Below are 25,246 nucleotides of genomic sequence, written 5' to 3' on the forward strand. Positions count from 1 at the left end.
ATTAGTATTTAAGGGATGCCTGGGGGGCTCAGTCTATTAGGTCTCTGCCTTCTCTTCAGGTCATGATCCCGGGATCCTGGGATGGAGTTCTGCATCGGACTCCCTGCTTAGCGGGAAGACTGCTTCTTGCTTCCTCTGCTGCTCTCTCTCTGTGTCAATCAAAAAAAATAAAATCTTAAAAAAAAAAAAAAGAAGAAGAAAATCAATATTTCAAAGAAGTATTATTTAATCTTGAAAGAAGTGATCCTTCGCTTTCTTGGGGTTTTCAAGGAGTCCTATGAAAATCTGGTGGAAGCTCTTGATCCTTTACCCAGAAAAAAAGGCCCCAAGCCACAACATTTCCCCCACAGGTTCAGAGGTTTTGTGCATCTCTTAAATCTCGTTGGTGAACCCAGACTCCCACCCTCGCACCGCACCCACGGGGTCCCAAGGTAAGAACTTCTCTGCAGGAAAGCTGTGAAGGCTGCAGCCCCTCTCCCCTTATCACACGGTAGCAGGAGCTCCTTTGAGCCACAGCCCTAAATATCTCCTTCAGATATGGCCTCACTAACGTGCCTACGTCGAGGGTTTTTTTTCCCGAACAATGAAACAGGTTGTTCCCAAGAAGCAGCTAATACCCCTGACTTATAACACACGAAATGACAGGGTTTCCATAGTCTCCCCTTCCCATCAAGGTAAAAGCTAAATACATGTTCCTGAGCCCAGCATTTTTTTGCTAGAAAGTTTCTGGCACTCATGGCTCAGGAATTAAGGTTGGGCCAGGTGCTGAGGTTAGAGAAAAGCCCTGTGCCGGGACTCCACACCCTGGTCCGTGTTTTGGTCCTGGGATCACCATCTTTTCCCACACAGGGAGCCTCTGGACATACGTGCCCCCAGCCAGCCCGGAGCAGCCTGGAGCCATTGGTCTTGTTATGCTGGTTTAGATACTGAACTTGCTTTCCGGATGACACACTTCACAAGGACGAAGGCTGCACTTCCTCATCTCAGCATCCCAGTGGCCAGACTCATGGAGTGCTGCTGCCCAGTTATGGGCCGATGAGGAATAATTGGCTCAGTTCCCAGAGTTACATCTCAGCTGTCTTCCCTGGCTCTTATGGAGGAGATGGAGAGGAACCCGCAGCTCAGCAAGAGCTGTGAAGAGCTTGAGATGCAGAGTTTTGTGGCCAGACTCGGCTCCTTCTTTGCTGTGTGATGTGGGCCAAGAGGCTTGACCTCTCTGAGCCTGCAGCGCTCTCATCTGGCTAATGAAAACGATAACCCTATGGCACTGTCCTTATGAGGGTTAGGCGGGAGAATGCACAGTAGTAATACACACTTATTAGCAGTAGCAATACTGTTAACACCCGGCAGACGGGTTCAGCCACCCACCCGTTTGTATGTTTCAGGCTCACGGACTATTCTGAGGGGGACTCATGCAGACTTTCCAAATATGGTGGGCCGCCTGGGTGGCTCAGTCAGTTAAGCATCTGACTCCTAGTTGTAGCTCAGGTCATGGTCTCGGGGCTGTGAGATCGAGCCCCACACTGGGCCTCACGCTCAGTGGGGAATCGGCCTGAGGGCTGTCTCCTTCTCTCTCTTTGTCCTTCCTCACCCCTGCGCTCTCTCCCAGATAGATAAATAAATAAATAAATAAATAAATAAATAAAATCAATCCTAAAAAAACCCACTTTTCAAATATCGTCACTAAAAGTCTCTACTCTGTCACTGAAGGTCCCTGCCTTTAAGCTCAGCCTAATTCCTTTTGTGTTCTCGAGGGCTGGGGACTGTGGGATCCTGTCATTTCTGACTCCCCTTGGTACAGTTTTCATCTGTTTGGAGGCAGAGCCCCCTATGGGGTATTTCTGGGCTCTATTTCTATGAGCTCTACCTACAAAGCCCCCTTATGGGGTATTTCTGGCCTTATCTGCAGGACTAGGCACGAGAGGTGGGTAGATACCATCAGGGCCATCAGGGACCCTGTGGGGCACCAGCTTGAATCCTGGATGGTTATCCCCGAAAGAACCCTGAGAAACTGTGGGCCAGCTTTTGTTGTTCAAATGGAGAAACAGGGTCAACCTCTGGTCATTGCATTTAGGTTTCTGGCAGCAGAGGACCTGAACTTGATTCCTCAATTCGTTACTAGTACCCATGCTTTAGGTCCGAGGCACTTCTCACAGAACTGGTCAGCTGTTTGGAGCCTTGTGGCCTTATAAACTATTTATTAATTAACTTTATTATTAAAGAGTTCAAACCTACTAAAAAGTACAAAGAAGGGTATTATAACCACCATCATATCTACCACCCAGAATTAACAGATGTCAACATGGTCATATTTGCTTCAGTTCTTTTATTTATAAGAAAAAAAAAATTAACAGGCTTACGGCTTTAAACACTGTCTGTGTGCTGGTGACTCCCAGTTTATATCTCTATCCCTGGCCTCTCTTTTGAACTCCAGAGCCATATTTCCAGCTGTTACCCAACATCTGCATGTGGATGTCAAACAGCATCTCAAACCCCGTCCCCAACTGAGCTGCTGCTCCCCGCCTCACCTCCAACCAGCTCCCCCCTCGGTTTTGTCTACCTCCACCCCTGCCACCAGGTTTGGGCCATCATCATCCCCCGGGGAAGATTCAGCTCGTTTCCTAACTGGCCCATCTTCCCTTCCCTAGACCCTTGTAGCATGTTTTCTTCATTACAGAAATCCTGTAGGGAAGGTCCCCATTCATGTCATGTACACCAGTATGCAAAACTCACTCATCCCTGGAGGGATGGCTAGGTGGTGGTGGGGCAATCACTCTCCCAAGATCTTATACTAATTTATACTAATTTCCCTCAAGCAATTTCTGAGAGTTCCCATTTCCCCACTTCCTCCTCCAGTGCTTCCTGTATTCAGACTTCTAAATGTTCACCCATCTGGTAAGTGTGAAGAAGTGTAATGGTACCTCACAGAGGTGTAGTTTGCATGTCCCTGCCTCCCAGCTTCATAGGCCATTATCCTCCAGATGGTGAGCCATGGTCTGGTTGTCCTCATACTTGATCGTGGGCTTCTCAGCAGCCTTTCACACTCTAGCAAGAGAGAGCACAGCAAATATTATAGGCAGCGGTCCTTTGCACATGGTTAGCATTCTGACTCTTCTATCTCCCTTATCTCTGCGAACCCAATTATAAAATGGGGGTCACTGGGTCTCCTCATGGAGCAGACATTTAACATACAAGTGCTCAAGGAATGGTAGCTATTATTAAGATTTTGTGTTTGCAGTGGTGTGCTGTGTTCATAGACGGCTTGATATGGAGTCAGATATACCTGGAATTTGCCCTCAGTGCTTTGGCAAGGCACGTGACCTTTCCAAACATCAGTCTGTCATCTTTAGAAGGGAGATGATAATAAGTGGAAGGAGCAGGACGGGAGATGCGAGCATAGAAAAGTCAAAGAAGTGGTTGGAAACCGTGAAGAACGTTAAGGGCAAATATCTTTGTCACAAATCCGTTCCATGGCCCAGCCTGGAAAAAAGCATGGCACAGATGGGTGACAGAGCCCCAAGCCCTGATGGGCTGGGCTTTGGGGTAGGAGGCTGGTTGAGAGGAGCAGGTGCAGCACCCTCCTTCCCCATGCATTATTACTCCTCCCCTGCTGGGCTAACGAGATGCCTCCTCCTCTGTGATCCAAATTGGGAAAATCTTATCATTAGGAAGAGGTTCTGTAGATTTTGATGAACTCTAAGGTTCTTCACATTTCCTTTTTTATTTTCACACATTTCCTTTAAATATATTTTTCTAGACATTTGTCCCAACAGCTAAGGTGATAGTGGGTATGTGTGTGTGTAAGAGAGACAGACAGAGAAAGCTGCACATGCCAGGGATTCTGGGGCAGTTCTGTCTCAGGATAGCTCCAAGCAAGCCTCTTCCCTCCAATCAAAATACACACACACACACACACACACACACACACACAAACACACACACACAGAACTCTGTTTTCCAGGCCCCCACTTCCATTTATGGAGCCCAGGTAAAGAACCCCTTAACCAGTGCATGTCCAGCCTCTGAGGACTTGGATCTCAGTTCTGTGGATTGTAAAAATCAGGCCAAGTCTAATTAAGCGCCACCTTGCTCGATGCCCAATCACCTGTGTGCTCAGCAGACTTCACAGACTCTCTGGAGTTTGTGGCTGTTGCTTAATTACATAGGACTCCAGCTACAGGGCTGTAATTCAGTACCCACTGGGCAAGTGAAACCCTCCGCTTTGCACACGGCCCTAAAGGAAGGATGAGTAAGGCCAAAGCCAACAATTACCCATACTCATTGCCCCCAGCAGCAAAGTGGCTGGCCCGGGTTGGCTGGCAACCCAGATTAGGGCATTGGAGATGGGGCAAGAGGCTCACGTCTGTCCATCCATCCTTCCTTTGTCCTTCCCCTCCCTCCCTCCGTCCCATCAATCATTCAGCACACATTCAGAGCCCACTGTGCACTAGGTCTCAGGTTAGCCCTCTGGATGGGGTAAGTGAGTCAGACACAGGGCCTGGTCATCAGAAGCCTGCTTGCCAGCAGGGGCAAGAAGTACGTCAATAGCTATCGGAAAAAGAGAAGGTGAGCTGGATGTAGGGCACACACGTGTGGGATGGTGCTTGAAGGACCCTGAGAGTGAGGAGCTCCTTAGATTCTGTGCCCTGGGTGCCTCACTTGTCTTACTCTGGTCTCAAGCCCTTCATTTCTCCCAGTTTAGGTAAGCTCTGAGCTCCTCGTGAAATGTGGGAGTTTTTACCCGGTGCATGTTCACAGCCTTGGGGGTTCATGGAGGCGTACTGCAGGGGCTGGTGCAGACGGAATGTTCTCATCCCTCTTCTCCTGTATTTAAATGGGGCAGGGGCACCTGGGTGGCTCAGTCAGTTAAGCATCTGCCTTTGGCTCAGTTCACCATCCCAGGGTTCTGGGATAGAGCCCTGTGTCATGCTCTCACACAGTGGGGAGTCTGCTTGTCTGCCTCTCTTAATCCGTTTATGCTGTTTTTTTCTCAAATAAATACATAAAATCTTTTTAAAAAATGGGGCAGCTGCTCTTTTTAAACTCCATTTTGCCTTGTTCATCTCATCCATCTCCTCTCACATAATAACTGGATCTGGGGTGGGGACAGTGTTGCCACTAGAACCAGTGGGAACACCACCACACAGGCCTTGCCTTCAAGGCTACTTGACTTGCCCAAGGAAATGATGGATGCTTGTAGATCTGGAATCTGAATGGGAACTCTAGCCCAATGCCCTTCCTCGTTTTCTCTCATTTTATGCAATTATTATTTATATTCTGGATGATCTGAAAAACAGATAAGAATTGAAAATCGGATACGGAAGCTTCCAGTTAGCAAATATTAACATTAAGTCCTATTCATTTCAACGACTTAAAGAACAAATCAGAAAGAGTGGAAACCTCCCACGTAAACTTCCCATATCTTGTTCTTATCCCACCACCAAACCCAGGAACTAATTTCTTGAAGGGTTTACCATGCCCACGCATGTTTTTCTACTTTTACTACACATATATGTACCTATAAAAATTACATGGTCTTGTTTTACAAGTTTGTAAACCTCACATAAAATGGCATCATTCCTCATGGAGCCTTTTACAACCTTTTTTTTGGTTGCTTTTTTTTTTTTTGTCCAGTATTTTGAAATTTATGATTTTAACTGCTTCATAGCATTCTATTTATTTATTTATTTGTATTTTTAAAAAGATTTTGACAGATAAAGAGAACAAGTAGGCAGAGGCAGGCAGAGAGAAAGGGGGAGGCAGGTTCCCCACTGAGCAGAGAGCTCAATGCAAGGCTCGATCCCAGGACCCTCAGATCATGACCTGAGCCAAAGGCAGAGGCTTAACCCACTGAGCCACCCAGGCGACCCCATAGTATTCTATTTATAAGACTGCTTCACAGTTCAATCCTTTTCCCTGCTGATGACCATTTCAGTGTTTCCCCTTTTCCATTATTATGAATGTTGCTGCAATGGATTGCCACACACATGTGATTTCTTCTGTGACATGTGCTACAGTTTCTCTGGGGGTAAAGCTGGAAGCAGATTTGCTGGATAGAAGGTCATGTGCTTATGTTACTTTCCTAAATATTCCCAAATTGCTCACCAAAAGTTTACACTCCTGTGACCAATGTCCTCCCTGAGTGTCCTTGTCCATGTCCTTGTTAACACTTGGTATTTTCGGACTTAATTTTCATCAGCCTGACAGATATAAAATGTCATTTCCTTGGTTACTGATTTACACTTTCCTAATTGCTACTGAGGCTGAGCATACTATCATAAGATTTTCGGCTATTTGGAGCCCCTCTCTGTGGTCCAGGATTCTTGCTGACACACTGCATTCTGTGAGAGCTTAGTGGGGCAGCACACTAACCAATCCGACTTTGGGACCAGTTTATATCACTTTCTTGGCCATATGGCCTGCCTCTGTCTTCCCATGTTACTGGCTCGTTTTAAGATTTTTAATTTTTTTGTCAGGGAGAGAGAGAGACCACAAGCAGGGGGAGTGACAGGCAGAGGGAGAAGCAGACTCCCTGCTGAGCAAGGAGCCCGATATGGGACTTGATTCCAGGAATTTGGGATCATGCCCTGAGCCAAAGGCAGATGCTTAATGACTGAGCCACCCAGGCATCCCCACATTACTGGTTTTTTAATGATTTCCCCATTCAGAAGGCTCAAAGTGACCTTGGGGACGAAGAAGATGAACACCCAGGTATGTCCCTAGGAAGGCCACTCAGGGTTGGGTGGGGAGTGGAGGGGCCACCCAGAGCATATCCTCAGCCTTCAAGTTCTCTGCAAGCAGTCACTCAGCCCCTGGGGGAATGGTCAAGCAGGCAAAATTCATTTTATGCTTCTGCAGTTTATCCTTTGTTTAGAAACCCTTTCTTCCAGTTGAAAAGTATTTATAGTAAGGTGTTCTGGATTTGCCCTGTAAGGCCTCTCAGGAATGCCTGAAGAAAGAGAGAAGCAGAAGACAGAAGAACTGGAATTAGCATAATTCTAGAACACCAGGGCTGTTAAGGGCAATACTGTGGTCTAAACACCCTTTCAATCCCAAACCTGTCTACAGATAGGGAGCCTGAGGCTCTGAGTGGGGGAGTGCCCGCCTATCAACCACCCCCAACCTCACCCCCAGGTGCAGATCAGCTGGGTGAGGTGCTACATCCAGGAAACAAACCTCCCCGGGCTTCAGAAACCTCCTATACAGACTATCAAGTGTGCCCATTCCCAGAACCACCTGTTCAGATGAAGCAACCACTTAGGGCCCCACATAGTGCCCCATGCCTCACCCAGGGGTACAAAGAAGGTTTTATGGTATAATTGGGGAGCCAAGATGCCCAGGGGAAAGACCATGGGCAGGCATCACAGAACCATGTGCCCGGGTGATGCAATAAAGCAGAGAGTCTGTCCTGAAGCCACCTCTCCCCTCCCCGTCTTCTCTTACTCACTCTGCATTCCTTCCCCTTCATGCCCTCTCTCATTCTCCTCTACCTTCACACATCTCACTTTTTCTCTTGTGTCTTCTTCTCTCTTCTAAGGCAAGGCCACTGGCCTGGGACTCAGGGCAACTGAGTCCTCTAAATTCACTCCCTGGTGTCACTCACTCACAAGTTAACTTCTCTGCCGGGGGCCTCAGTTTCCCCAAAACACCAAGAGGTGGCCACATCTAGGTCTCTGCTCAGGCCCCTCCCTACTCTGTTCTGGGGACTGCTAAAGAGACAGCTGTTGGGAAGATGCCTGACGCTAAGATTTCTGGAGGGGCGATCCCCTCAGCCGAAGTCCCAGAAAAGCAGTTCGCATTTAAAGCATTGGGATCAAAACCACTTTTTCGAGAAACTTCACTAATTGTTCATTGTCTGCAGGCCCTTTTTGGCTGTGCTTTCCCTCCAAATATGCGGGTGGGCATACAGCAGCTCAGGACCTACAGCCCCTGCAGTGAGCTCTGCCAACAGTGGCCGACCTCTCGCTAGACCTCCAGCGCTTCCTCTGGTTCCACGATCTTGGTGGGGGTGGTGGTGTCTGTGGACTTCTGTCTGAACAGGTATCTCAGGTTGGGAAGGACCAAACCTGCAACCACCCAGCCCCTTCCCACCTGTCCGGGTTCCGCTGATAAGTCAGGACCATAGTGTACTAGTTATTCAATTTGTGAATCACTCCAAGATAAATACGTAGTTCTCTGAAGATAATCAGATCATTCCCAATTAATGTTATGGAGTGGGGGGGAGAAAAAAAACAAAAGACAAGAGATTGGGGGTTGTATAGGAGAATAATTAGCCACCACAGTCATTTTCTGTGTTGTAGAGGGGTTGATGACAGAGCTGCTTGCCCCCTGTGGGGTTCCTGACCTTCTGTCTTCCTACAGCTCAGGTCTGGGAAGCCCAGCATGAGAACGGGAGGGATGGTCACGGAAACCGGGCTGGGCATGAAAGCCTGGGTGTGCTACAATTCCTGGACCAGATACAGGTCTGTGTGAGCCTCAGATGGACAATGAGGCTGCCATTGCTTTGATTCCATCCATCTCACTCTCTCTCGCTCTCAGTCTCTCTCTGGCCTGGGGCAGGCCATTTGACCTCCATGTCCCTACTAGTAAAATAGGAATAATAACACACCCTTCTAAGGCTGCCTCTTACAAGTAATTGGCCAGTTTTTGCAGGGCACTTTGAAGAAAATTGCTGTGAAGATGTTCTGCCTGCCCTGGAATTTTCCTTGGTGCCAGTATCAAACAGACAAGGATGGCCAATGTTCTGATTCTGGCACTCCCAGCCGAACCATTTTCCCCAATTCAGTTGGAAGAGAGGAAGAGGGGGAGGGGCTGTGATCACAGCCTGGGCCTGCCTGGAATATTAAAGACACAACCCTGCCTTTGATGCCTGCCTGCAACGCTTGTTAATTTTAATAGGAAGCGAGCAGAGGCGGGAAATTTCTGCCTGGCACAGGAAAACAGGCTGAGGCCAAAGAGGATTAGTGTCAACTCAATTTGGATCTTGTGTGGCTTTGAAGTCCTTGGCCCAGTGTTGGACAGAGTTAAAGGACAACTCCTAGATGTCAGCAGGGTGGGAGGCAGGGGGCTGGGGAAAGTACAGACCTAATGGCCCCTCGGTTCCCAACTCGGCCAGGAACAGACAGCCTCTGTCTCATTTTTGGGAAACACCTTGGAGTCAACAATCCCTCAAGCTGGTAAATTTCTGGGGAAGTTTCAAGTAGGGGTCTCCAACTAAAGTGCCTGCAGGGACTAGGCAGTTAACTCTTACGAGCAAAGTAAGTTGATTGTATGTAGCAGGGCATGGTGGGGCCTGTGGCAAACACAGTAAGCTTTAGTCTAATATTGAGATTTGGGAATTAGGGTTTAATTTTGTCAGCTCTTTTCTAGGGGATTTATAGGAGAAATGTATTGCATTTTGTAGATGATGTTGGAAATCTGAATTGTGTGTGTGTGTGTATATGAATGATCCCAATTTTTAACCACTGGCCAAAGTTGTTTATTGTTTTTAAATATTCACTCTCCTCTTGAAAAAACAAACTCAGGAGCCAAAGCAGCCCATGGGGCCCTGTTTTGTGACCTCCGTCTTGGAATTTTAAAGCTTTGGGGATGCAAAGTTGCTTAAAATTCACCGAGGCCTTTGGTTAACACTTTTTAGAGACTTCAGACCACTGCTTGGTTGAGGTCATCAGAGTCACCCAATGAAAGCCTTCAAAAACACAATTTTAGGGGCGCCTGGGTGGCTCAGTGGGTTACACCGCTGCCTTCGGCTCAGGTCATGATCTCAGGGTCCTGGGGTCGAGTCCCGCATCGGGCTCTCTGCTCAGCAGGGAGCCTGCTTCCTCCTCTCTCTCTCTGCCTGCCTGTCTGCCTACTTGTGGTCTCTCTCTGTCAAATAAATAAATAAAATCTTTAAACAAAACAAAACAAAACACAATTTTAGGGGAATTCTGATGCAGAGGGCTTAGAGTGGGAGTTTGAGAGGGTCTCCTATTTTTTTAACACTTCAGCTGATTCTAATGTGCAGCCCGTTTGGGAAAATGGTGCCATCAGTTTCCCTCAATGACTTTTAATCTTTTTTGAATCATAAACCCTTGTGAAAGCTAAAGAAACTTACCAACACTTTGCATAATGAAAAAAAAAGATGGCCACCCAGAAAAAATTTTGCATACAATGTCAGAGGGTCTGAGTACTCTCCTACTCACAACCACCAAGTGAAAAACCTCAGCAGTACCTGACGTTGGAATCCCATGTACATAAGTCATAAAAATGGCTTCTAGGGTCTCACTTGTATTCCTCCAGTGAGAGGGAGCTCATTACCTTTGGTAATAGCCTATTCTTTTTATGGGAGGGTTATTAGAGTTCTGTGGATTCTTTTGTTTGTTTAGTTCGTGTGTATGTGTGTGTGTGTGTGTGTGTGTGTCTGTGTTTAAGATTTTATGTATTTATTTGGGAGAGAGAGAGCAAACACAAGTTGGTGGAGAGGCAGAGGGAAAAACAAACTCCCTGCTGAGTGCCAAGCCCGACGCGGGGCTCGATCCCAGGACCCTGAGATCATGACCTGAGCTGAAGTCAGACGCTTAAATGACGGAGCCCCCCAGGTGTCCATGAAGCTTTCTTTTATTATTTTTTTAAATTTTATTTATTTATTTGACAGAAAGAGATCACAAGTAGGCCGAGAGGCAGGCAGAGAGAGAGGAAGGGAAGCAGGCTCCCTGCTGAGCAGAGAGCCTGATGTGGGGCTCGATTCCTGGACACTGGGATCATGACCCGAGCCAAAGGCAGAGGCTTAACCCATTGAGCCACCCAGGTGCCTGCCCATGAAGCTTTCTTAAACCTGTTTTTATTCTTGGCTCATCCTAAGTCTTGGGGTAGAAGACATCAGAAGGTCCTTTGCATAAAGTAGGTTGAGGGAGGTGGATTTTCTTTGCCTTAAACTCTTTTAAACTTCAAGGGAGTCTCCCCTTTTCCTCATTATTGAGGTTGGGTGTCCATCATCCTTCCTTCTCTGCATCCATTCTGGGACTTTATAGATTTAATTCAAGTCAAGCCTCTTTTTCTACATGTGGAAGAAACCTCGTTTTGTACTCTGTTATCTTGCTATCTCTCTTTTTTTTTTAAGATTTTATTTATTTATTTGACAGAGAGAGATCACAAGTAGGCAGAGACGCAGGCAGAGAGAGAGAGAGGAGGAAGCAGGCTCCCCGCTGAGCAGAGATCCCAGGACCCTGAGATCATGACCTGAGCCGAAGGCAGTGGCTTAACCCACTGAGCCACCCAGGCGCCCTCTTGCTATCTCTTTGATGGCTTTAGTCATCTGTCCCTGCCTGACACACATATCCGGGTTTGAATGCAAACATCCTGAAACGTTCTCACTCACCTTTTATCCCAGGGCTTCTGGAAAAAGGAGCACATGTGCCTGCAAACATGGGCGTGAGTAAATGCCACAAGAAAGCTGGGAAAATGGCATCCTCTTATCAACCCTGCAGGAAGACAGTGATGACTGGCCACTTGTCACTGAATAGACATCCCATAGGCCTGACAGGGTCCCACTCATGCATTCATTTACACATTCTTGCCACAAATATTTACCAAGTTCCCAAGGGGCACCAGGTTCTAGGCTGCATGTTGCAGACAGAGCAACCACTAAAACCATGCAAGTTCTTGCCCTCCAAGAGTTTGTATTTTAATAGGGGAGACAGAAGACTAGCAAGTAAGCACACCTATGAATAATTATAAGGTGGGATGTGGCATGCGAGATTACTCTAGATATATTAAGGGAAACCCAATTCAGACAGAGCAGGTGATCCTTCCACTGAGAGTTGTGGGGGAAGGGTGTCCCAGGTAGACAGAACAGCATATGCAAGGGTCCTGTGGCTGAGAAGAGTTTGACTTTTACCAGAAACCCAGAAAAGGCCAATGTAGCTAGAGATAGTAACTAAGAGGGAAGAGATATTTCAAGAGCTTTGATTCAGATGCCGAGAGGGTTCAGCAGGTTTCGTGAATGAGTGAAGGAAACCAGGTCAGAGACAAGAGGGAGCACTGGGGTCTGTGACAAGCTAGCACACACGTGTCCCATGTAAATAAAGGAAAGAGTCACCATTTAGCTCCAGCTAGCCTCATACCTGTGGCGCTGGCTTCTGTGGGTCCACTGTTGCCATGCCTTTAGATCTTTCGAGAGAATCCTCAAATTTCCATTTCTCTACAAGCTCTTCTATTAAACACACACACACACACACACACACATACACACAAAACAAAAAAAAACACACACACGCTGAGATCATCACACGTTTGAAGGCCAAATGTGGCCTGGGTGCTGCCTTGTTGTAACCCCTGGACTGAGTAAATACACAGTAGAGAATTTAAGAATTTTAGAGCAGGGAGTGTCCCCTCATTCATATAGGTAAACTGAGGCCCAAAGTACTCTCAGCTTCCAGCTCTTGCTCTATTGGGTAGTTTCCTGAGAACATGAGCCGCCTTTTGGGGTCATTTCCTCTTTGGGCCCCAGGCAAGAACTTAACTGTGGGGCTCAGTTTCCTAACTTGAAAACAGACATACTGAGGCCAAGTTTGGTGGCTGCCTGGGGCCCCAGCGTGTGGGGGTAATTAGGGTTTGTAAACACTTTGAAGCTTCTAAGTACCCAGCAAAGTTCAGAAGGGGATTTCAAAGGGCTTGTTTCTTCAAGAGCCACCACTGTATCTGTCCCAATCTCTCCCCATCTCTTGGGGGCTTTACCCAGAAGGGAAATGAAGGGGTGGCTGCTCTCTGCGGTGGGATTCCAGAAAGCTCCTCTGTACATTCACGTCTCCCCACCAACCTGTTGTCCTCTCCTTCTCTCCCTTCTGTTCCTCTTTTCTTCCTTGCGCACTCACGCTGTCAGCCCTTCCCATTGCCAGTCGCAGTGAGTCACAGTGCTGGCTTTAGGCATGCAGCCTCATGGCTGCAGGGACTCAGAAACCACACGTGCAGCGTGTGTGACAAGACAGAACCTTTGGAGAGAAAGGGTCATAGGAGTAAATAACCCATCTGGGGGTTCAGGCCCCTCCCTGCCCTCCTTCCATCCTCAGAAATGAATGCTTCAGCTGAAATCTGTCGTTGAGCAGGAGTTAGCCATAGCCAGAGGAGAATGGGGGCAGATAGTCTAGGTCGAAGGAACTTCCACGATCAGAGGCAGCAGGAGGAATGTAAGGGAGCTCTAAGTGTTCACACACCTGAGAGAGGCCCCCTGGCAGGGGCCTCGGAGCTGTGGGAGGGGTCGGGGGAGCAGGAATTCCTGTGCCCTCAAATGTCCTTCTGGCTAGACGAAGAATCAAGTTGAGCTGAGACAGATTACTAGAAAATCAAATTTCTATTCCACACACGTGGAAATTCTGAAGAGGGGCAGACAAATGAAGCATGTGTGTCATCGCGAATGGAGGGAGAAGTGGGTAGGGGCCTGGGACTTCAGAACAAAGGAATGCACTTCAGGGGCCAGAAGAAGAAAAGCAGATGTTCAGTAATTAGATGGCTGCCCTACCATACAGATGGGTCACTCAGATAAAATTTAGCTCTGGTAATAACCCTTATGCTATAAAAGACCCCCAATTCAGATTCTTCTAGGTAACTGGAGGAGGGGCAAAGTTTCTCTTGAGCCGGCAGGGTCTCCATGGCTTTCAGCTCAAAATAATCTTCATGCCAAAGTGGCCCATCTCAGGATGACCTGTGCTTGCCCCAACAGAGCCCCAGGCTGAGTGGTAGATTCAAGCGGATAGGAGCCCTCTCCTGGGGGAGGGGGGCCAAGGGCTGGGGTGGAAGGGAGCCTCAGAGCGAGGGCAAGGACTAATTGATTGATTTTATTTGTTTTTAACTGTTTACCCTGAAGGTAATAGGGTAATAAGAAGTTTCTGAATTTCAACCCAAAATGAAATGTTAGGATTTGGTTGCCTTTTTTTTTTTAAGAGCTCAGTGGTTATTTTCTTGGGTTGATCTTGTCAAAGGAAAGGCCTGGCAAATGAATCCCTTCTAATTCCGTTCTTCTGTGATCTCCAAATCCCCTTTCTGCACATTTTCCGTGTCCTAAGACACCAGTACATTACCCGCACAGTGGGTACTATTATAAATCCATATTTGCAAGGAGAACACTAGCCCCAAGAGGTCATCTGCTAAGGTCATCCAGCCAGGAAGGGGCAGAGTGGGGATCTGAACCCACTCTGGGCTCTGCCTACAAGAAGGGTAGGATCAAGATAATGACGGACAGCTCGGCCACGAGCCACCTCAGCCAAGTCCCGAGGTAGAAAAAGCCCCTATATGTAGAGATCTCCCTGCAAGTGTTGGACGGAGAAAAACAAAAAATCCCATCTCAACATCAACCTCTGCATGGAGGTGATTCCAGGGGCCGCTTGGAGGAGCGGCAGCTCTGGTGTAGGCATACTAATGATGCAGGGACGCCAGTGGCTCATTAACAAGGGCCTGACCTCCCGGGTTCTCAGGATGCCAGCTTTTGTCCAAATCTTTTCTTCTTCAGAGAACACTGAACTGGTTCCTGGACCGGATGCAGCACAACAGGGCCTTTCAGGGCTTCCTCTGAATGAAGCATTCTGTTCCCACCACAGCTTTTTAAAGACTTGGGGAGAAAACAGAAATCCAGAGGGACTAAGAAGTTCTGTTCTTCAAGGATGGGCAGGAGGTGTGCTGCAAAGTCCCAGGACAGGCCTGCCCTGGGTTGGGCACTGGCAGCTGGCAGCTGAGAAGGGGCGGGAGCGCTCGCCTGGGCCTGGGCTGAGTCACGTTCCCAACTCCTATGGTAAATTATCGCCTTTGGTTTACAGCTAGTAAACCCGAAACTGGAGTCATTAGGATGGCTCTGGTCCAGATGCACCAGGAGATACAGATCCTATTCTTTTCAGTTCCCAGAGGGGTCCAAAGAGGGCTCAGCCTGGGATTAATGCCGTGGGTTTCTCTGTAGGAAGGCTAAGTCTGTGGTAGAAGATTTAGACCATTCATATACATGCAGGGAGAGATGAAGAATAATACAAATAGCTTTTAGAGCAAGTGATAAGATATTCATCTATGCTTATAATAATAGCAATGCAAATTAAAACCTCAACCAGATATCATTTTTTAAAAATCTGATTGGCAGAGATCCGAAAATGTGAAGTGTGTGCGTGCAGAGGCAGTGAGGAGCTAGGCGTGCGCAGCCGACGGGCCCCCCGCAGCAGCATCCACAATGGGGAAGGCTTGTGGTCTTCCACGGAGCACCTCCACTTGTGGGAAATTATCCTAGATAATCTATTTGCACATTGTGGCCAAAGAAGTGGGAGCAATTCATTGTAATTTTGCTTATAAAAGATTAGAAAAGGACTAACTGTGTGACAATGGAGATTGGTTCAAGGAATTGTGACACATCAGAGCAATGGAATTCTAGGCAGCCCTTAAAATTATGAGGTCACCCCCTATTGTCCCCATACAGAAGGATCATGAAGATATACAGTGTTAACTGAGGAAAAGCAAGGTGCAGAATGGTGAGCACAGCACGGTACAGGATGACACCATTTGTGTCTCAGTGGAAGAGGCCACTGAGCCATGCACATTTGTATGTGGACAGGATACATCTGCAAGGAGACGCAGGAAACACCTAATGGTTGTGGTTACCTCTGAGGGGGTGCTGGGTAGCTAAGGGTCTGCTCAGCCGGGAGGCAGACTTACACTGGAGTCTTGTCTATAGCATTTGAATTAGTTTTACCTTAGGGGTGCCTGGCTGGCTCAGTTGGTGGAACATGCATGTCTTGATCTTAGGGTTGTGAGTTCAAGTCCCACGTCAGGTGTAGAGATTACTATTAAAAAAAAAACACAAAGAACAAGGGTGAATTACTTTTACCATATTACTTTTTCAAAAGGAAAGGAAGGAAGGAAAGAAGAAAAGGAGGGAGGAAGAGGGGGGAAAAAGGGAAGGATGGAGGGAGGGAGGAAAGAGAAAGAAAAAGGGAGGGAGGAAAGAAACAAGGAAAGCAGAGATAGGCAAAAAGAAAAAAGGGTTCAGTGGCAATCCCACCACGCTAATAAGATTTGGCTTACATCTTTCTATTGTTTTTGAATTAATTTCAAAGTTAAAGAAAATTGACAAGAATAACACAAGGAACTCACACATACCTTTTACTCAGATGTGCGCGCAGTCACATTTATCTCTCTCTATATAGAATATTAATAACTTGAGAGTAGGTTGCCCCTTTACTGCTAAAAACTTCATTACGTATTTCCGGGACACAAGGATATTAATTTACACAGTCGTAATATAATCAACAGAGTCAGGAAGTTTCACGTTGATACAGTCCTATTATCTAGTCTGCATCAATTGTCTTCATGTCCTTGATTGCAATTTTTCCTTCTGCTCCAGGATCCGCTCCAGATCCACACAATCACATTTAGCCACCACGGGTTTTTATCTTCCTTTCATCTAAAACAGGTCCTTTGCCTCTCTTTTCCTTTTATGACCTTGACATGTTGGAGGAGTACCAACCGGTCATTTTGCAGAACGCCCCTCAGAGTTTGCCTGATGCCTGACGATGTAGATTCAGGCTTGGTGGTTCGGGCAGTAACCCCAAGGATGTGATCCTGGGTCCTCAGTGCATCCGATCAGCATGTTAGTGATGTCACTGTGTCCCATTGTTGGTGTCACACACGCATTTTTTTAAAACACAGAAGTTACATTCAACTAGCTACTTTGTAGCCTCTGTCCCTCCCTAGTTATCGATATGCTGTGACAATTTTTGTTTTAAGATTTGTTTTATTTGTTTTTGAAGAGATAAGACAGTCAGATGCTTCAAAATTCAAAGGGAACAAAAGGGGAATTAGCGAAAAGTCTGTCTCCCTCCTGCAAGCCAGCCCTGCAGTTCTCCTTTACTGAGACAACAGCTCTTGCCTGGTTTTGCATCTCTTTTTCTGCTGATATTTTATATACACATCTGATGAGAGCCAGTGAGGCCAGTCTGTGGTGACCATCTCAATGAGCAGCATGTGGAGGGGTCCCCACTCACATAGGAGGATGGCCAGAGGCCTACAGTTTCCCAGGATCGTTTGAGAGGCTCCTTTTTTTTTTTTTAATTTTATTTATTTATTTGAAAGAGAGCAAGTGCACAGTGCACATAAGAGAGGAGAAGAAAGGGCGCCTGGGTGGCTCAGTGGGTTAAAGCCTTTGCCTTCAGCTCGGGTCATGATTCCAGGGTCCTGGGATCGAGCCCCACGTCAGGCTCTGCTCAGTGAGGAGCCTGCTTCCTCCTCTCTCTCTCTGCCTACTTCTCTGTGATCTCCGTCTGTCAAATAAATAAATAAAATCTTTAAAAAAAAAAAAAAAGAGAGGAGAAGAAAACTCCCCACTGAACAGGGAGTCTGATGCGGGGCTCTATTCCCGAACCCTGAGATCATGACCTGAGCCGAAGACAGATGCTTAACTGACTGAGCCACCCAGGCGCCCTTAGAAGGCTTCTTTGATCCTTCTGGAAACAGCCAGGTTTCTCCTGGAGCCCAGCCTGATGGATGAGCTCAACCTCCTCTGGCTCAGCGCTCCTCTGCCCCAGGAATTCCTGCCCTGCTGAGACACTGTCACCACCACAATCCTCACCCTAAACCGTCCTGTCCTGCCTCACTGCCTGCAACTGTGGGAACAGGCCCTTTATATGCACAATATCATCTTCAAAGTGCTTTTGGCTTGTTAATTGGCCACGATTCACATTAAGATGACTAAAGATCCCACACAAGCCCAACCAGGACGGGCTGATGTCACTTGCCTTAGGAACACCTTGCTGGGACCTCACTGTGGAGAGGCCCCCCTCCTCTGAGTGATAGCTGATCCTGGGAGAAGATTTCAGCTTCCCTGCTTTAATGCCATCTCTGGGAGCCTCAGTTTTTTGGCTGGAGAAATGGCGGTGATAATAGGGTTGTCAGGAGGACTCATCATATGAAGCAGCTGGTGTGGGGCAACTGTTCCATAAATGTTGGTCCCCTTCATGCTCAGAAGCACGTCCCCTATAGGGCATTCCTCGTCAACTTTCTTCTAACCTCCAGAACATTCATATGATCCTCTTTTAACCCTGATCCATCTGTTCTCTGCCATGGTTTTAGGGTGAATTGTGCCCCTGTTGTAGCTGTTAAGTCATTGAGCATGGGGCTTGTGTGTAAGACATCCTTACACTTCTCCTGGTAGGAAACCTGGGGTCCGTTGTGAAAATCAGTAAATGTGTGCATGCCTGAGAGGTCTTACTACCACTGTACAAGGACGAAGGGCCCTAGAGCCCCACTCTGTGGGTGCAGCCCCAGTCCTGTCGTTCATTAGTCATTAGCTATGGGATCTTTAGGCGAGCTACTTACCTCTTCATGCCTGGAAGTCCTGACCTGTAAAAGGGGAATATAATTAATAATAGTGCCAACATCAAAAGCTTGTTGCAAAGATTAAATAAGTTAATGTACATAGAACAGTAGCAGCCACATGGTAAGAGCTTTATAGCTGTTGGCTATTGTTAGACCAGCATCCAGCAAAGGCCCTTTCTCCTAACATGGCCTCCATTCGTGTTTGTTAGGCTGAACTGAAAAGACTGTATCCCCCACCCCGTCCTCACGAATGCACACAATTGGCAGGTTTTCTGAAATGCTACCGTTCCCAGTTCATTCTTTGGAGTTCAGGTATTCTACCTTATTAAAATGCAAATATTGATTTCAAATGTTAGTCTGACACTTTCTGTGTGAAAGGCTTTGTACAGGAGTACCGCTCTGGGGCCTTAAAGGAAAAATGAGGCTGCTCTGCAAAGCATATTGTTAAAGGTAAGAAGCAAAATATAAAACTGTGTGTCTAGTGGGCTACCATCTATGGAGGAAACAAAAGCTACGAAGGAGGGACACAATTCAGCTGATGCCAAGTGGTCACAGCTTCCCCTGCTGCCTCCTGACCGACCCTGTGTGGGTTTCTCTAGTCCTGCCCATACCTCTGTAAATGGTCCCTTGGATCAGTTTCTCACATCCTGGTTGAGAACGTGCCTCTGTGTCTTGCAGGGACCCGTCAAGCCTTAGCATCTTAGCCAGTTCACTTCTGTCTATTCTTAAAAAGAAAAAAAAAAAAAAATTGCCCTGATCTTTTTTTCCAGGTGGTGCTTCTGGAGAATTCGGCAGGTGAGGGGAAGGACTTGTGTGTGGGGGCTGGGCGGGAGGGGGCATTTAAAAGATATCCCATCTGCTGTCTTCTCGAGCAAGAAGTCATGGTAAGGTGTGCCCATACACTCCAAGAAAGACTTGAAGGGTCCATCTGGGGGTGTTCAGCAAAAAGAAGCCATGGAGGGATGAGGATACATCTTTAAATACCCAAAGAGCCAACACAGGACGAGTCATGAAGTCAAGAGAGACTGATATGGCTCAGCACAGTATCGTGAGTAAGAGATTATTTACGTAGGTCTCTATATATGATTTATATATGTATATCATATATATATTCAATAAACAGATTTATGTAAATAATATAAAATAAAATAAGAGATTTCTGAGAATCTTGTGAATTGTAGGCATCCCAGTCACAGGAATTGTTCAAACGGGCTTCATGGTCAGAAGCTGAAGCTGGTGATCTCTCCCCTTTCCTACTGGGAAACGCCATGGTCACAGACACGGGATTTGGAACTTCTTTAGCCTGCTCTGCCCCCTGAAGATACAGGGCTTAGATCTGCAAAGCTGCGCAGTACTTTCAGCTAGAAGAATTTATACCAAGATAGAAAAACTCAGCCTTCCAGAACAGGTGCCCCAGCCATTGGCTTCCTACCCAAATGGGTAATTACTAAAGCTGAGTCAAGCTTCAGCCAGCGTCTGATGCTGCCCACACCCAGGTATGGCTCCAGGGGACTATAAAGAGCACACTCCTTGGAAACTGGAACAGATTCCAGCTATCAGCTTTGATCTGCACCCTGGGGGCAGGCTGGGCCAAGAGATGGTTCCTCCTTTCCTTGGGTGCTGGGCTTACCTCTTGGGTTACCTCTTGGGTGCCTTGGCCTTCTCTAATTTCAAAATCATTTGAAGGTTCCTAGTCCTCGTTGCCCTGGCAGGGCTGGCTTGTTACTGTCAGCACACCTCTACTCATGCCTTCTGATGGGTACCATTTACCACCATGGGCTTGGCAGACATTGGTGAAAGCAGGAGGAGTTATTCATCAGTCATGAGTAGATTTGTAGATTAAAAAACAACAACAACACAATTTATGTCAGTTATATAGGTATTTCAGAATCTGAAGCTTATCCTTCAAGCCAGAGAATGTTGGAAAGAACATCAACAAAAATTAACTGAAATGTGTTTCTTTGAGTAAATGTTTGGCAAGGCTATTATATTGGACTCCTGCTGGACCGAATCTTTTATTTTCCTAAAGAGTCTTGAAAAGTAACTTACTGAGTAGGTCTTTATATAACTAAAGGTGTGATGCACAGCACTGCTTTATTGTTGTTTATTTAAAAAAAAAATGAAGCCCTGGTTGGTCCTCATTTGTGTGCAAATGGTGATCAATTCCCCAAAGTTTCCCTTCTCTTTGGGAATCTCCGGCTCATCCAGAATCATATTCAGAATCAAGTCCAGAATCTCAGGCATGGTCTTTTGTGTGTCATGGTGCAAAACAAGAAAAAAAGATGCACCCCTTCTCATGCTTATTAGTACAAAACCATACAATCTCTTTAGAATGTGTCAGTGGGGAGACACAAAGCAGGGTAATGAGGGAGAGACAGCCTGGGGGCTCAGGGTATGCCTCTCTGAGGAGGGGGCCACTGAGCTGACATCTAACTGACACATGGGAACCAGGCTGGACAAGATCTGGGGGAGAAGGGGGCGGAGCATTCCAGGTAGAAAAGACTCTAAGGTGGTGTAGTAGGTATATACAATGTGATATTGATTTATTTGAATTAGACTATCATTCATTCACCAGATATTTGCAGAGCTCCCACTATGTGCCAGAAACCGGTGAAGGTGCTTGGATGATGTTAGGCTGGGATGTTTCTTGTGGAGAGAGCGAGAATGTTGTATGAGAGTCCCCAAGTCTTTCGCCCCTCTTATTCCTGGGCTAGCATCTCAGCCTCCTCCTCTACAGAGCTGGTCTGCTTTACTCCTTGACACGTGATTAAAGGGGCCTGACCCAGGACTTGGCCTGTGGTTCTCCAGGGATGGACAAATCTCTCTGATTCAGGCATTCAGAGTGAGGAAGTTCCTTTTTTTGGCAAAGAGAAGTCACATTCCCCATGATAAAGTCATACTTCTGCTTTCTCCTGCCCGACTTCTATCTACCCTTCTCTCTTTCACCCCCAGGGGGCTGGGGGTGAAGTTGCTAGTTATTGGGTTTCCCTACCTGAAGTGGCCAAGACCCTTTCAAAGCTTGCGTTTGTGTGTGGAGAGCCAGATAAAAAACAAGTAAAGAAATAAGTAAATAAGATATTCTCAGATAGAGATAAACACTTTGAAGAAAATTAAGCATCTAGGGAGAGAGAGAGCTGGTAGTGGGGTAGGCCTCTAGAAGGAGAGAGGTATTGATTTGAGACCTAACTGATTTGTGGGAGCCAGACTTGACAAGATCTGGGGGGCAGAGGATTCCAGGTGGAGGGAGCTCCAGGTGCAAAGGTCCTGAGGCAAGGTCACATTTGGTGTACTGTGCTGGTTCACAGATACCAGAGCTCTATAGGCCAAGTTAAGATTTTGGATTTTATTTACTATGTCATGGGAAGCCACTGAAGGATTTTATGTATGGGAGTGACTTAAAAATTGATGTAAAATTTGGGGCGCCTGGGTGGCTCAGTGAGTTAAGCTGCTGCCTTCGGCTCGGGTCATGATCTCAGGGTCCTGGGATCGAGTCCCACGTCGGGCTCTTGGCTCAGCGGGGAGCCTGCTTCCTCCTCTCTCTCTCTCTCTCTCTCTCTGCCTGCCTCTCTGCCTACTTGTGATCTCTCTGTCAAATAAATAAATAAAATCTTTAACAACAACAAAAAATTGATGTAAAATTTTTTTTAATTTTAAATTAAATTTAGATTTAAACAATTTAAAAAACCTATTTCTGGTCTCAGGTGAGCCCAAGAAGTCCCAATGAAACTTGTGGATTAAGGTAGAGCTTCCAGGCATCTTTTCCTTGGGCAATGCCTCCACTCTTGGAAGGCTAAGCTAGGCCAGTCTGGGGTTCAGAGAGAAGAGCATATTGAGAAGAAGCTTTGGCATTTTCCATTCTAGACCTTTGGAAGAAAGGATGGTACTGTTTTGTACACCTGCCTTCTTATAATGTTACAGGAAAGAATACAATGGGATAAAGATAGTGTCTTCAACAAATGGTGTTGGGAAAACTGGACAGCAATATGCAAAAGAATGAAACTGGACCAACTTCTTACACCATACACAAAAACAAATTCAAAATTGATTAAAGACCTAAATGTGAGACCTGAAACCATAAAAATCCTAGAGGAGAACACAGGCAGTTACCTTTTTGATATTGGCCATAGCAACTTCCTTCTAGATATGTCTCCTGAGGCAAGGGAAACAAAAGCAAAAATAAACTATTGGGATTAGAAAGCTTCTGCACAGCAAAGGGAACAATTGACAAAACTAAAAGGTGACCTATTGAATGGGAGAAGATATTTGCAAATGAGATATCTGATAAAGAGTTAGTATGGAAAATACATAAAGAACTTTTCAAACTCAATACCCCAAAACCAAATAATCCAATTAAAAATGGGCATCCAGCATCCACCCCCCCCCAAAAAAAAAGCAAAAAGGGCAGAAGACATGACCGGACATTTCTCCAAAGAAGATGTGCAGATGGCCAACAGACACATGAAAAGATGGTGGAATTTAAATTGATGCAGCTGCTCTAGAAAAGAGTATGGAGGTTCATCAAAAAGTTAAAAATAGAACTACCCTACCATCCAGCAATCGCACTACTAGGTGTTTCCCCAAAGAATACAAAAATACTAATTCAACAGGGTACATGTGTCCTGATCTTTACAGCAGCATTATCTACAATAACCAAATTATGGAAATAGACCAAGCGTCCATTAATTGATGAATGGATAAAGAAGAGGTGGTGTTTACACAATGGAATATTACTCACCCATAAAAAGAATGAAATCTTGCTCTTTGCAATAACAAGGAGGAAGTTAGAGAGTATTATGTTGAGTGAAGTAAGTCAGAGAAACACAAATACCATGTGATGTATTTGTGTTTTAAGAATTTAAGAAACAAAACACATGAACAAAGGGAAAAAAGAGAGGCAAACCGAGAAACAGATTCTTAACTATGGCGAACAAAATGATGGTTACCAGAGGGGAGGTGGGTGGGAGGTTGGGTTGAACAGGTGACGAGGATTAAGGAGGGCACTTGTGATGAGCTCTGGATGTTGTACGGAAGTGTTCAATCACTATATTATGTACCTGAAACTAATATGACGCTGGATGTTAACTAACCGGAATTTAAATAAAAACTTAAACAAAACAAAACAAAAAACCTACTTCTTGGAGGCATAATTTACATACAACAAAATTATTTAAAATGTACAGTTTGATGAGTTTTTGAGTTTTGAGGGATATATACATCTATGTAACTACCACCACAATCAAAATATGTAACATTCTTCTCACCCCAAAAAGTTCCCTTATGTCCCTTATCCTACCTCCCAGGACCATCCTGATCCCCCAGCACTATGCGAGACTTCCTGCAGACTCTTCATCCAGTCCCCCCCTGCCACGGTACCAACTTACATAATCATAGGACATCTGTCAAAAGCCTGACATTGACATTGGTACAGCATTACCACCCAAATTATAAACTCTAGTCAGACTCCCCCAGTTTTCTCACTGATGTTCTTTTTCTCCTCCAAGATCAAATCTTGTCCATTCCATGACAATTTCTTAGTTTTTCTTTGCTTTTCATCATCTGGGCAGTTTTGAGGCGTATGGCCAGGTATTTTGTAGATTATCTTTCATTTTGGGTTTATCTCTTGTTTTCTCGTGATCAGATAGGGATTTCAGGTTTTAGGGGAAAGTACAACAGAAGTGAAATGCTTTGCATGATAATGTGACTTTACCTCATTATCCATCTTGATTACCTGGCTGAGATGGTGTTTACAAGATTTCCTACCAGTTTGGTGACATGCGTGGGTGGTGGGGGGCAATGCAGAAAAAAATTGGAGTTGAAATTAGTTTCTGCATCTGTAAAACGGGGATAATATTGCCTATCTCATAGCATTACTGTAAGGATTAAGAGACATAATAATACAAGTAAGGAATTTAGCAGTCTGGTACCTAGTATGCGCTCAAAAGGTGTTAGCTTCTACTATAAATTATGGGTAGTAGTATTTGGTACATTTTCTCCTGTCTACCTTCCAGAAGGAGTAGTTTCTGCTCTTTTTTATATGGGACATGCTGGAAGTAAGTGGCCTGGACTATGATTCTTCCCTTTCTCACCACTCACATGTGTGAAATAGGCTAACAGGACACCCAGACAGACAGCCTCACCCCTACAGCCCGTGGCAGACCCATCCCAGGGTCAGCTGATGGGGGTCAAGTGATTAAGGGTTGAAGGAGGGGACCCCTGGAAAGGCTGCTCATGGAGTGTTCTCACAGAGCTGGACCCTGTGCTGCCTGCTCTGCTCCAGTGGTCTCTGACCCCTGCCCTTCTGGGAGCTGGAGAGAGATCCTCATAGCCACTCCCTTTAATCTGGGGGAAATTCAAGACTGGGGTCCTTTATAGGCAGTTTCTGGGCAATGGTGTGGGGAAGGGCTGTGGGTCTGGATCTCTGAAATTCACAGACATCCTCCACTTGCACACTACTTTATTTTATTTTATATTTTTAGAAAATTTTATTTATTTATTTATTTGAGAGAGAGAATGTGAGCACAAGTTGGGGAAAGGGGAGGGGAAGAGGGAGAGGGAGAAACAGACCTCCTACTGAGCAGGAAGCCTGACCTAGGGCTTGATTCCAGGACCCTGAGATCATGACCTGAGCAGAAAGCAGATAACCAAATAACTGAGCCACCCAGGTGCCCCTCACACTGCTTTATTTTAAAGTGTGTTTGTGTATGTGTGTGTGTATGTGTGTGATTTAATGAAATCCCTATCAAAATACCATCAATTTTTTTCAAAGAAATGGAACAAATAATTCTAAAATTTATATGAAACCAAAAAAGACCCAGAATACCCAGAGGAATGTTGAAAAAGAAAACCAAAGTTGGCAGCATCACAATTCGAGACTTTAAGCTCCCTTACACAGATGTAATTATCAAGACAGCATGGTACTGGC

General features: G+C 46.0%; 1 protein-coding gene across 5 annotated transcripts in view; it reads right to left on the reverse strand.

Annotated features, from left to right (window-relative positions):
* Window positions 1-25,246, reverse strand: part of MT4 (metallothionein 4) — a 34,667-nt gene that overhangs the window by 5,357 nt on the left and 4,064 nt on the right. The window contains exons 2-8 of one of the 5 annotated variants that reach the window (XM_082712519.1): window positions 19,955-20,103; window positions 18,936-19,043; window positions 18,325-18,348; window positions 15,704-15,794; window positions 12,800-12,971; window positions 11,360-11,398; window positions 2,922-3,045 (exon numbers count right to left, since the gene is read on the reverse strand). In XM_082712519.1, coding sequence (XP_082568645.1) covers window positions 2,922-3,045; window positions 11,360-11,398; window positions 12,800-12,872 — 236 coding nt within the window. In that variant the 5' untranslated portion in view covers window positions 12,873-12,971; window positions 15,704-15,794; window positions 18,325-18,348; window positions 18,936-19,043; window positions 19,955-20,103. Of the gene's footprint in view, window positions 1-2,921; window positions 3,046-11,359; window positions 11,463-12,799; window positions 12,972-15,703; window positions 15,795-16,110; window positions 17,240-18,324; window positions 18,349-18,935; window positions 19,049-19,954; window positions 20,104-25,246 lie in introns of those variants that run through there. The other 4 variants (XM_082712518.1, XM_082712517.1, XM_082712520.1 and 1 more) reach the window with 4 other exon arrangements.

The sequence above is a fragment of the Mustela nivalis genome (assembly GCF_964662115.1).
Source record: "Mustela nivalis genome assembly, chromosome: 18".
NCBI lineage: Eukaryota > Metazoa > Chordata > Mammalia > Carnivora > Mustelidae > Mustela > Mustela nivalis.